General features: G+C 53.7%; 1 protein-coding gene across 4 annotated transcripts in view; it reads right to left on the bottom strand.

Annotated features, from left to right (window-relative positions):
• The window catches only part of PNKD (PNKD metallo-beta-lactamase domain containing), a 68,675-nt gene that overhangs the window by 10,251 nt on the left and 45,107 nt on the right, over positions 1-13,317 (bottom strand). For 2 of the 4 annotated variants that reach the window (XM_060411278.1, XM_027965171.3), the window contains exon 1: positions 10,861-11,048. The exons of 1 other annotated variant lie outside the window; for it this stretch is intronic. In XM_060411278.1, the coding sequence (XP_060267261.1) occupies positions 10,861-11,021 (161 nt within the window). In that variant the 5' untranslated portion in view covers positions 11,022-11,048. Of the gene's footprint in view, position 1; positions 187-10,860; positions 11,049-13,317 lie in introns of those variants that run through there. One more of the 4 variants, XM_042244220.2, reaches the window with a different exon arrangement.

Below are 13,317 nucleotides of genomic sequence, written 5' to 3'. Positions count from 1 at the left end.
CCCTTGCCTCTGTGCCCAGATGCCTCCTGGCATCTAGGCCCTGTTCCTGACTTCATTTCTTCCTATTTAGGCTTACGGGAAGTGCAGGACCTCTGGCAACAGGAAGCTCTGGGTTCTCATCACGGCTTGGGCCATCCTTGGTCTGAGACCTTGAGCTAGTCAATGGGCTCACATCAGACTTCTCATCTATAAAATGGCGATACCACAACTTACCCCTGCAGGACTGTGTAAGGATTAAGTGACATAAAACAAGATGACAAATGTTAACATTCTCCAGGGCCTGAAGGGTGGAAGGTGTTTAGCAACTGCTTTTTCCCTCCCAAATTCAGCCGGACAGCCTTCACAGCTGCAAGAACAAGGCCGTTCACAATCTGGGAGGGACTGGTAAACATTCCCTGTCTTCCCTTATTGGATACTTAGTACATGTACTTCGTCCTTCAACAAAGATCAAGATGTACAAGGGCAGGGGCTATGCAGTAAGAAGCTGCAGTAAACAAGGCTCTGCTCTTCCACTGGCTTTAACCAGCAAATATTGACTGCACGTGCTGGACAGGGTACAGAACAGAAGGCAGAGAACAAGGCAGATGGCTCCCTGCCAACATAATGAGAGGAGCAGCCAACAGACACTGAACTGGAAAACAAAACAATCAACAAGCAAGCGGTTAACTGTGGTGGGAAAGGAAGAAGGTGTCCCGGTAGACTGGGTGGTCGGGAAAGGCCCCTTCTCTGAGGGCGACCCTTGTGCAGGGAACGGACAGATGGGGGAGCCAGCGGTGCTGACTGTGGGGGGCGCAGCACCAACGCCCCTATACAGGCACAAGTGGGGCACATTCGAGGAGCTGCCAAGAGGCCTCGAAGTCTGTAGGCAGAGAAAGGGTCAGCGAGGTGCGCAGGGGTCAGGCCATGGAGAGGGGGTGGAAAACTGCTGGTGGGTTTGAAAGTGGGGAAGCGTATGTTCTAACTTCCTTTATAAGAGCTTGCTCAGCTGCTGTGTGGAGGGTAGAATGAACTGGAGCGGAGGGGAAGGGGGCTGGGGAGTCACACAGTGAGGGACACGACGAGGGCCTGGACTAGAGGAGGTGTTGCAGATGGAGAAAGGTGGTAGGGGGGTGGCTGTCAGACCCAAGATCTGTGCTGGCCAGGGTGGCCCCTGTGGCCCTGAGGTCTGGATCGCTGCACAGAGCAGGGGGGAGGGGCCTGAGGACTGGGTTGCATGGGGCCTGGTTCTTTGCAGACAAAGGATTCCTTGTGCATCTCTCCAGTCCCTGCGCTCGGTTCCCCCTCCACTGGCAGGCTGGCTGCATCACCAGGGTCTGTAACGGTGCCTGTCAGCTCTTCCCCTAGCTGCCTCTCTTTCTGGGAAAGGCCCTGTCACCCTCCTAGTTTCACAACTCGAGCAGCCATTTAACCCTTTCCCCCGGTGACTCAGACAGAATTCCTCTCCATTTCTAATTTCCCTTCATGGGCTCACCTCTGCAAAGAGAAACTGCTGGAGAGGCCCTAACAAAAGCCTCCTCTAGTCAGCTCTCTGACTCCCTGAACCAAACTGCAAACCACTGGCAGAGCTCATGCTCCCAAGGCACCACTTCACACTGCATCCTGTTCTTGCTCAACAGCCTTCAGTGGCTCCCCAGGGCTGGTGGGAGAGTGTCCAACCGCCAGGCAGGCCCTCCGTGGACCGGGAGGAGGCAAGCCTCTGTCCCCTCCCCAATACGGCCCATGGAAACCCCATGTCCTAAGAGTGAACAAGAGGACATCCCCAAATGTCCATCGACAGCACAATAGACAAATAAATGACAGACAACATGTTCCGACCATGGGAAACTACATATTGGGAGTGAATGATTTAGGGTACAAGCTCTCAGCCTGCACAGAGCTCAAACGTAACACTGAGCTAACAGACGGGCCACAGAGAACAGACAACCTGACAATATTTCCCTAACATGCCAAAGAAGGACTTCCTGGTGGTCCAGTGGTTAAGACACTGCACTTCCAAAGGAGTGGGTGCAGGTCAACCCCTGGTGAGGGAACCAAGATCCCACATGTCGCGTGGTGTGGCTAGGAGAAAAAAAAAAGGCCAAAGCAAGCAAAACCATCATTATGTGGACGTAAACAGTAAAAGAACAAAGGCAGCCGAGGGGAAGGCATGGTCAGCATGGTTAGTAGGGTTTCCTCTGGGAGAGGGGGAAGGTGGGCTGGGGAGGTGGGCGCCGAGATTCACAGGGTCTGTAACATTGTCTTTCTTAAGCTGGGAGGATTATTATTTTATCTGTCTTCTGAATGCCTGAAATAGTTCATTAAAATTTCAGAACTACAGTCCTGCCTGGCTCCCACAGGTCTCAGGCTGGAATAGCCTCCAGGCCTTTCTAACTTACTGGAACCCTACCCAGTCCCTAATCAGCGCCAGGCAGAAACCCCAAGCATCCTTCACGGCTTCCCTGGTGGCTCAGAGGGTAAAGAATCTGCCTGCCAAGCAGGAGACACAGGTTCTATCCCTGAGTTGGGAAAATGCCCTGGAGAAGGGAATGACACCCTACTCCAATATTCTTGCCTGGGAAATTCCATGAACAGAAGAGCCTGGGGGGCTACAGTCCATGCAGACATCAAGAGTTGGACATGACTGAGTGACTAACACACACATACAAGCATTCTTCAGGGCTGCGCTCAACCGCAGGACCTGATTATCCTGGCAGAAAGCCGCCTTCCTCTGCTCCATCTGGGGTGCTCAGAAGCAGCTGAGCCCCGGGGCAGCAGCTGGGCCTTATCAGCTTCTAGCTGGTGCCCTAATCAGCGCCATGCAGGGGGTGGGCAGTCACCAGTCTGTTTCTCGTGGCTCCTCTGCAGCCCCCTAGCACTGGCCCAGCACAGAACCGGGACTCACAAAACGCTGGCTAAGTGACCAGGACAGGCAGCACAGGGCCAGGCATGTAAATATAAAAGTGATGGGCATAGAGAGCGGACTGTCAGCATTGACTGGGGCTCCACCTGACTGGCCCCAGGCCAGGCTGTGATGCCCCATGAGGGTATCGGAGGCCCAAATTACAGCCACCCCTGCCCTGGCTCTTCCCTTCCCACCTCACCCACCTGGTTCCAAGTCCCTCCCCTCTCCTGGTGGGACCCAAAAGGTGGAGCAGGGTGCTCTGATAAGCAGGTCATCTAGACCCAAGGGCCTGGGTGAGGCTGCGTCACTGGGGCACAAAATCTCAACTTCCCCGGCCTAGGGTCTGGACCCCGGGCCTCTAAAGTGGAGGAGATGGGGAGCAGAAGAAAGGGGGTCTGAAGAAGGGTCCGCAGTCCTGACTTTGCCCCACAGGTTAGAACATCTCTCCGGAGCCCACTGGCCTCATCTTTAATAAGAATGACCTCTCCCTCAGCTTTCCCAGACCCCACCAGTGGGCTCAGTGCCTCCCATTGGTTATCTCCTATAATCCTCCAAGCAACCCCGAGTCAGGTATCATTATTTCCTCCATTTTACAGACAAGGCCGACGGAGCCCAGAGAGGTGGAAAGGGATTTGCTCAAGATCACAGAGCAGTGAGTGGCTGGGCAGAGACTCACCCTGGCAGCCTGACCCCGCAGTCCACACTCTTCCTTTTTTTTTTTTAATGGCATGTGGTTCCCTGACCAGGGATCAAACCCATGCCCTCTGCAGTGAAAGCATGGAGTTTTCATCACTGGATGGCCAGGTAAGTCCCTGGAGTTCATTCACACTTTTAACCATTGCAAACCCCTAATAAGCAGGTAGGATGAGATGAGTGGGCCTGAACTATTTGGGGTCAGACTCAATTCTTTTGAGGGCCTTTGCTAGGAAAACATTTGTCGGGGTAATTACAGTGTTCCAGACATAGCCGGGCATCTGGCCTCTGGAACCTCCAGTCTCTATGAGACACAAGCCTTTGAACCCGGTGAACTCTCTCCCCAGACCACCTCCTCACACGTGCAGTTTTCCTGAGGACCGCAGAGGTCCGAGACCCCAGCAGCTCTCAGGAGAAGGTGCCTTGAGTGGAGGATCCTGGAGACTTCTTTCAGTCCAGGCTCTGCCGGGGTGGATGGTTCCACCGGGAGCAGCACAAGCCAGATGGACAAGAGAATTTAGGGAAAAAAGATGGGAAGATGCAAAAGTGAATGAGTCCCTGGGAAGAACCTGCCTCCCATCTCCTAGCCCCCCATCTTGCTGGGATGTCGCCGTCCCCTGTAATGGGGCTCACAGCTCCCTTTCTTCTGTTGCCCGAGGTAAGAAGCAGAAACTCACTCCCCAAGCCTCAGTTTCCCGCTCTGTAAAACCAAGTGCTCTTCCTCTCTGAACGAGCAGTTGAGCCCAGAAAGTTCAGGTGACTTACACAATGATGTGGACCTCTGCAGGGCCTGATGTGGGATTCAAACTCCCTGCAGCGTGAGAATGTGCCAGAATGCACCAGTATGATCTGGGGGGTGCTGCTGAAACCCAAAGATGCTGACCTTCTCCTCTTCTGTTTACCACCCACTCGTGGACTCTGATTCAGCAGTTCTGGGGCCCGGAACTACCCACCATCACCTCACCAAAAAGAAAAGCAAGTTTCCTAATTGGTCCTCTGGGACCCAGGTGGGAGAAAAACCACTCCACCGGGTGGGACTAGGGTGGGGGCAGCCGGCCTGGGGCAGCCTTGTAGGGGCTTGAGGGGCCCTCCCCCTGGGGTCAGGGTTGCAGGATGAAGCACCTGCCATCCCCAGTTGGGGGGCCACAGGCATACCTTTCACTCTTCGCCTCACTGAACCAGAGCGTGGCTTCTCTGGTATCTGAGTTTGAGCCTCCGGCCCCATGGGAGGCCCCATGGGACAGCTGGGGACAGTGACACACAGCCCTCCCCCCACCCCCTTCTCTTGGCTCGCAGTGGAGAACACACAATGAAACTCTTCTTCTCCCCGCCTCCTCCAGCGAGCAGTCTCGCCATCCTGGGCAGCCCTGAGACAGGCCTGGGGGCTGCCTGTCCCAGCTTGGCCCTGGCCCCAGACTCTACCAGCTGGACAACAAGCCCAGGCTGAGAGGACTCTGGTCGGGGGGTGCTTTTGGCTTCTCCTCTCCTGCCCGCCTCCCCTACCCGCCTCCACCCGGGACCCAGCTTTTCCCAGGCTTTTCATCTCACCAGCGACAGGCAATCTTTATGAAAGCAAACCGGAAATGCCTGTCTGAGGGCCTAGGGACCTGGACTCCACCAGGACACAGAGTCCTGCTGGAGCACAGCCTGCTCGGAGGCCCCTCAGGAACAAACTGAGCCACAAGATGTTTTGCACTTTCCCCAAATTGAGGAAACTGAAGAAGATAACGAGACAGCGAAAAAGGCCCTAGAGGTTGAAGAGTTTCCTGAAGCTGCCAGCAAGGCCTTGAGGGGTCGGGGGACAACTTCTCCATGACTAGGACAGGGGCAGTGCCTGCAACAGGTCAAGACACAGGCCCGGCTGGGAGACCACAGACCCCATCTCCGTACCCATCCCCTCATCCGGTTCGGTCCTCTGCTGACTTTGCAGCCCTCTCCAGCCTTCAGCATTTTTCCCAAGAGGAGGATGAATGGCTCCTAAGGGATCCCAGGGAGGACCAGAGGTACAGTCAAATCTCAGTCCTGGGCAGGAGGCCTGGACTATTTGTGTCTCCTTGCCTGAAATCCCAGGCCACCTGTCCAGCCAAGGCCCTAGGGTTTTATTTGGTGTGGGTCTGTTTCTTGGCCCTCCCTCCCGCCTCCATCCCTCCCCTCCTCACCCCAATGCCAGGCGCTCCTGATTCAGCCCTGTTCCCTGGGCTTGGCCTGTGGGAGTCCAGTGAGGAAATCACACCCATGAACACTTGATGCAGGAATAAGCAAGAATACACAATGAAAGCTCTAGGAGGGGAGACAGTGCCAGGGGTCAGTCTGGAGGCAGAGATGAATTTTGACTGGACAGGCTGGACAAGCCTTGTGGAGGAGATAACATTTGGGCCAAGCTTTTTATTAATTCCAAAGCCCTTTAATGAGGACCAGCTCTGTGCCAGCCACTGTTCTGGAAGCTGGGATACAGTAGTGAAAGAAGTTCCTTCCCTCATATGGCTCATATTCTGGTTGAGGGAGAAAGCCAGTAAACAACAGGCAAGTCGATATATAGGATGTCATATGGTGATATGTACTGTGGAGAATGGGCTTCCCAGGTGGTTCAGAGATAAAGAATCTGCCCACCAATGCAGGAAATGCAGGAGACCCAGGTTCAATCCCTGGGTCGGAAAGATCCTGGAGGAGGAACGGCAACCCACTCCAGTGTTCTTGCCTGGAGAATCCCATGGACGGAGGAGCCTGGCGGGCTGCAGTCCACAGGATTGCAAAGAATCAGACGTGACTGAGCAAGTGAGCTCACACACGAGCTCACCGTGGAGTAAGACTGCAGGCACTGGGGCCCTGCTGTTTTTCACAGAGTGGTCAGGGTAGGCCTCTTTAATACAGTGAAATCTGAGCAGAGACCTAAAGGAAGCCAGGCACAGCCACGTGGGGGAAGAAAGGTCTAGTGAGAGAGAACAGCGACAAAAGAGCTTGGAAGTGAGACTATCTCAGAGTGCTTGAGGAACAGCAAAGTGGCCTGTGGCCGAAATCCAACGAGCAAGGTGAAGGGCATACAAAAAACCACCAAAGTGAGGTGGGGGATGGGCAGGTCCAGAGGGAGCCATTCTGGAGAGTTCTAAGCAGAGGAGTGGCACGTTTCTGACTTAAATCTTAAAGGTTTGATTCTGGTTGCCTTGCTGAGAGTGCTCTTGTGGGAACAAAGGCTGAAGGGAGCTGTCAATTTAGTAGATCTGGTGAGAGGCGACCTGGGGTTGGCCCAGGGTCGTAGCAGTGGAAATGGGGTGAGTGTTCAGATTTGGGGCACAGTTTGAGGAAATAGCACTTGATGTGGGAAGGTCTGGCAGACCCCAGAGAGAAGTATGGCAAGAGCACAGGGCCTGGGGAAGATGGGATTGGGCAGCTCTGGAGGGGGTGTGCTGCTCTGTCACTTCAGTCGTGTCCGACTCTGGGCGACCCCATAGACGGCAGCCCACCAGGCTCCCCCGTCCCTGGGATTCTCCAGGCAAGAGTACTGGAGTGGGGTGCCATTGCCTTCTCCAGGAGCGGGTGTGGGAGGGCCCCAAAGGCCTGGGTGAGGGGTGTGGACTCCATTCTGTAGGCAGCATGGCCTGGGGAAGGGCACACCTACGGGGACACACATCAGAGGAGACACTGTGGGTGCTGGTGCTGTGGCTCTCCAGGGTTCTAAGGCCTGCAGAAAAGAAAAGGGCCCTCCCTGCTTCCCTCCTGAAGGCTGTGTTGTGGATGGCCCAGTCCACTGCCTCTGTGTGGCCTTTACTCCAGCCACAAGCAGGTGGGCCATTCACTCTAGGGTCCTCAGCTCAGGACTCCTGCCCCCTCTTTGAAATCAAGCCATTGGTCTTCACTGGCCCCAGAGAAGGGCTTTTCTCTTGCAGAAGAGGAGCAAGCAAGGTTTGTCCTGGGACAGCTGGTTTCACTTGGGTCAGGAGATTCAAGAAAGATCCTCTATGCCTAGGAATGAAGAGGGGACTTGGTCAGGAAGGGTGGGAGGGTTTTGTCTTTTGGACTGTCCATTTGCAGAGGCTGGCTGCCTTCCACTTTCTCAGCTCTGAAAGACAGTTCCCATCCCTGCACGCAGGAACCCAGCTTAATTTCCCATTCACTGCTCCCTCTGCAGACAGGCCCTGCTCAGGGTCCTGTTCTCTAAGCAAACCTCCTCAACTACCACTGAGAAGGCAAAGGGGCAAAATGGAAACTGAGGCAGGGGGCACGCAGAGGGGAGCACACACTCCCAATCCTAGCCTCTGCAGGCACACTCTGTCACTCTTGGGGAATCTAGCAATCTATCATGCCCTGTGCCTCCTGCCAGTTAGGGTCCCTGTTCCTCTCACTGACTCCTTGAGAACAGCTCCTATCAGTGACCCCGCAATCCTGACCCAGGGCAGCAAGGAGGAGTGGGGGTCACTGAATGAATGAAGGGATGTGGGGTTTCCTGAGAGTAAGTGAGCAGGATACACTTGGAAGACAATAGAAAGCATGTATGTGCGCTCAGTCACTCGGTTGTATCAGACTCTTTGGAACCCCCTCTCCATGGGATTTTCTGGGGAAGAATCCTGGAGTGGGTTGCCATTTCCACCTCTAGGGGATCTTCCCGACCCAGGGATTGAACTTGCATCTCCTGCGTTGGCAGGTGGATTCTTTATCACTGAGCCACCTGGGAAGAAGCACGTAAGGAAGCTTCAAAAAAAAAAAAAAAAAAAAGGTTGAGGGACTTCCTCAGTCCAGTGATTAAGACTGTGCCTCCACTGCAGGGGGGCATGGGTTTAAGCCCTGCTCAGAGAACTAAGATCCCACATGCCTCATGGTGTGGCCAAAAAATAAAGGAAACTCTAGAAGGAGCCACGGCTGGCCTAATGCCATGTATCTTCCCTCCCCACATCCCCCATACTATAGAAAGAATAATTGCTAACATTTCCTGAGCACTTACTACAAGCCAGACCCTGTGTACAATTTCATTTGATCTCCACAGGAGCCCTCTGAGGTAGGCACGATCACCAGGCCCATTTTACAGATGCCAACAACTGAGGCACAGAGAGGCTGACTTATTTGTCCAAGGTCACATGGCCACTGAGCAATAAAGCTGGGATTCAAAAGCAGATTTATCTGACCCCAATGCCATGTGCTTAACTACCACACATTGCCTCCCAGGCCCTGCAGAGTCGTGAATGCGTGTGTCCACCTCAGATTAGCCCAGATCGACCCTCTGCTGTGCCGTTATCGCCATCCCAAGACAATGGTGGTTATGTTTGAAGAAAGCCCTTTATAACACTGTCAAATACCAGTGAGTACTGTTATTACTGATAACATCAACAACGACTCCTCTCCCAGGACAGCTTCTCATCTCCACTGTCTACTTTCCAGCCCCCCAGTACAGCCCTCTACTTGTGGTCCTCTCAGCCACACGTTCAGGGTGGAGTGTGTCCATGCGCTCTGCCCCTCCGCTCTGCCCCTCCCCTCACGTCAGGCCTCATCCCGGCCCCTCCCTCTCCATCCTTCCTGGAGGCGCCCTCCCAGTATCAACACCTGCCCACTTCCCTCAGACCAGTTTCCTGCTGACACCCCCAGTCCCTCCCAGCAGCCTCTCCCCCGAGGGACTCGACTGATTGTTTCCCAGATCCTGGACAGGCAGGACCTGGGACTCTGATTCCAGGCACGCCCTCCTGCTCTGCAAATTTGGGGAGCTGATTCCAAGGCAATTTTGAAGTTCAGCCACAGGAAAGCTCATGGATTACTGGATTCCTGAGAAACGCTCGGACAATTCCAGGTTTGAGGATTTGGAAACACCCAGATCCCAAGTTCTAGGAATACCCAAACTTTCCGGATTCTGAGTGGGCAATCTTGGAAATTTTGACCTCAGGACTTCTGATTCCAGTCCCTTGTGGAGACTTTTTCACTTCCTCAGGCTATTTGTATGACTTCAATTTTACCGATGTTGAAAGCTAGAAGTAGATTTAAAAATCTTTCCCCAAATAGAGCTATAAAATTCTCAGAAATTTTGTGAGGAGCAATATATTTTTTTAACCTCACATATGGAGATATTTAAATATTTGTGAATTTTATTATTTTAATGCTGTTTGAAGAGCAATGGTGACTTAGCTGGAGCATTATTGAGAATGTGACCATTGTGTGGATTATTAGAGATGTGAATGCCCCCATAAGGCACATACACAGGATTCCTCCTCACCCCTTGTTTTTTCAGTCCCTTACATCTCTGTGAGACTGGGTGAGGATAATCCTATGGATAAAGTTTCTGGTCTATCTGGGGTGATCACGAGAGGAGGGGTGAATTGTACAACCTCTTCTCTGAAACTCAGGAAATTCCCCAGCTTCGGCCCTCGCCTGAACCTGGCCTTGGGCCAGGACTCCCAAAGTTCCCAGGCCAACATCACTGGCCTCCAAGTGTGGCCTGAGGGCCTGCCCCCTGGCCCTGCTGGTCCTGGGAAGGGGATAGAGGCCCTAGGAAGCCTCCTCTTGTGACTCCTATCCTGACTCTTCCTGCCTATAAGGCAGAACAGGGCTGCTTACCATCCTTATTCCGTCCTGTCAGGAGAAGTAGGGGTAAGAGAAGAATGAAGACTGGGGTAAGGGGGGGTCAGAAAGGAAAAAGTCATTGGAGGTCAGTGAACCTTCAACAAGTCAGGCTGAGTGATTAGGGTCGGATTTCACAGCCTGGGGCTTATGACAAGGGCGGTGGGGGAGACAGGGTTGTCGAAGGAAAGGGACAGACTGACCTACAGAGTGGGGAGTGGGAAACCCCACTTGGGACAGCAGTGCTTGCATTGAGCGGTGGGAAGCCGAGTGATGGGGAGAGGACCAGGGACACACGGAAAGAGTTAGCGGTTTCAGGTGGGGCTCAGTCGTCTGACATTCCTTCCCTCCAGCACCTGTCCACCGGAGGAACCCGGGATCCTGCGCCCGTCCTCTTTTTCCAGCTCCCTTGTCTCCAACCCCTCACCTGGCTCTTTTCTCTAGAGGTCCTCTCAAAGGCCCCTTCTCTGGCTACCCTGGCTTGCTCCCCCCAGCAAACCGCCTTCCCCAGCCCAACCCAATTTTCCACCCACCCCCCATTTCTTCACTTCGTCAGCCCACGCTCCCCACCCCCCAAATCAGTAGCTTCTCTAGCCTGCCTCTTCGATCGTTCTTAGCTCCGGCCCTGGATCTCCCAGCCCTAGCCCTGTCAGAACCCCTAAGCCCTCCCCCGGCACCCCTCCTCTAGTCCGCTTTCCAGCACGCCAGCTTTCCCCGATCCCCGCAGCCCGCCGGAGCCCGGCACGAACCCGATTCGGAAGAGCAGCTGCTTGCTACGCGCCATGAACAGGCCGCGGAGGGTCCGCCGCGCTCGGCAGCTGCGGGGGCTCAAGAGCAGGACGAAGACTAGGAGCAGCAACCCGCAGCTGGCGACCCACAGCCACGACACAGGCCAGCCTCGCCAGGCCATGCTGGGGGCAGGCGCCCGCGGCGGTCCAGGGGGCGGGGCGGGGCGTTGCTAGGCGACAGCTCAGCCCAGGCCCCCACGTGGGGAACCTGAGGGCTTGGGGCCCCGCCCCCTGCACCAGCCAGCGGGGAGACTGGGGGCGTTCTGGCCCCGCCCCGCTATTGACTCGCGTTCGAACCCGCCCACTCGCCACCCTGGGTTCTGTAGACGCCCCGAATGCCACCCGGCTGGAGGCGGCCTGGCCCCGCCCCCGGCTGGCCGGCCGGGAGGCGGGGCCGGGCCGGAGACGGCATCCGACCTTCGCTAATCCCGGTGTACAGTTGCCAGAGCCCGGGGCTCGGCCCTACACCCCACCTTGCCCCATTAGGAAGCTCTGGGAGGAGGTTCTGAGGAGGTCTTCTTGGCGGGAAACCTTAGCCTCATAAACATTTTCAGCTGGAAGGAATCTGGGAGATAACGTAGCTCAGCTGCCTTTCATTCATTTATTCATTAACTAAATGAATTTTCTGTGTCCTCCTTTGTGCCAGGCTCCGTGCCAGGATCTGAGGATGCAAGGGTCAAAGACACACATTCTCGGCATTCCTGGAGCCTAGAATCTCTCGGAGAAACAAACCAAATAAGCAAACAATTATCTATGCACTTACTATACTTAAATATACACATGTGTGTATAAATACACATACATACCTACCTGCTGTGTGATTATAACACTGTGGTTCTATAGAGGTCAGAGAGGACCAATTTAGATGTGGGAGGGCCTCCCTGAGCAAGTGACATGTAAGCCATGCCCCGAATGATAAGAAGTCACAGAGGCTGAGAGGGAGTGATTCCACTAAGATTATACAAAAATGATGGCAGAAATAGCCCAAGCCGGTGGGATTTCCACATCACTGACCTGTCCACCCCCACCAAATTGCCTTCCAGAGGTTAAGATCAGTGGGTTGGAAGAAAATGTAAAGACAGGCATGGTGATCTCTATAAATTTGGGCAAACTGGAACTGGGGCTGGGCTCCTTCCAGCTGCAACCCTAGCCTTAGCCCTGCACAGGGAGGGAAGGAAATCTGCAAACAGTGAAGGCAGAGATCTCTCCTGCAGGAAGATGGTTGGGGAGGGGAGCGAGGGAGGCGGGGCTCTTGTTTTCTTCTGTTTCTTTGCTTCCTCCTGTGCTCTGGCCTGAGAGAGGCTGAATAACCTGACCCCAAAACCACACATTTTCTCTTTCCCTCTGATGTACTCTGAGTAGATCACTGGATCTAAAGATTGAGTTCTCAGTGTGGAGAGCATCCAGGTATAGGCTCATTATGCACAATGAATTGGAGGCCTCACTCCTCACCCACCTCTGAAGAAAAAGCCAAGATACATGTTAAATTATCCCCAAACTGAATTGTAATCCCAACACCCAATCCTGGGTTTCATTCTGTAACTCCAGACAGTGAAGTTTCTCTTATCTTAAAGGTCAGAACTATAGCCTGCTCCCTTCCTGTCTCCATACCCACAATTCAGCTTCTTCTCAGTGCCTGGCACATAAAGGGCTCCCAATAAACAAGAATCAGATAGAAATGAATTAAACCCCTGTGTATGCTGCAAAAGAGGCAGGGCTGAGAACACTAACAAGCTAGTTTGTAGAAGGACCTTCTGGGCCAAGGGAACTTGTATGTCTCTAAGTCCATGTCTATACATGCAAAGTGAAGAATTATGGAGCCTGGTCAAAAGTCACTGTGAACACACCTTTCTCCCAGTATGGCTGTGTCAGGCATGATATTGAGAAATCAAAACACAGTCCCTGACATCTGAAACAGGAAATGCAGGCTCAAACATGAGCTTGCAGATATAGAAATGATTGAAGGCTAAATCTAATCTCATGCTACGCACACATTTACAAGATTATAGCTAATCATCCAACATACATTTTATGAAATGCAGGGAGCTGGACAAGGCTGGGGATAAGGAGTGAGAGTGGGTGTTTTGGAGAATTCACACAGGGCCAGGAAACTACCCTCCCCTCTTGAACTATTCTGGAAGATGTTCAATATTCACTCCAAAACCGCTTTGGTTTCACCTCAGGTGGCACTAGGGTAAAGAACCCACCTGCTAATGCAGGAGACTAAAGAGACATGGGTTCACTCTCTGGGTTAGCAAGATCCCTTGAAGTAGGAAATGGGAACCCACTCCGGTATTTCATGGACAGAGGAGCCTGACAAGCTACAATCCATGGGCCTGCAAACAGTTGTACACAACCTCACCACTGAGCGCACACACACCTCTCCCATGAGAATTTTTTGCCCCAGCCAGACCGATG

The sequence above is a fragment of the Ovis aries genome, chromosome 2 (assembly GCF_016772045.2).
Source record: "Ovis aries strain OAR_USU_Benz2616 breed Rambouillet chromosome 2, ARS-UI_Ramb_v3.0, whole genome shotgun sequence".
In the NCBI taxonomy this organism is placed as follows: domain Eukaryota; kingdom Metazoa; phylum Chordata; class Mammalia; order Artiodactyla; family Bovidae; genus Ovis; species Ovis aries.
Note: the sequence above shows the minus strand (reverse complement) of the source record. Positions and strands in the feature narration are given on the sequence as shown.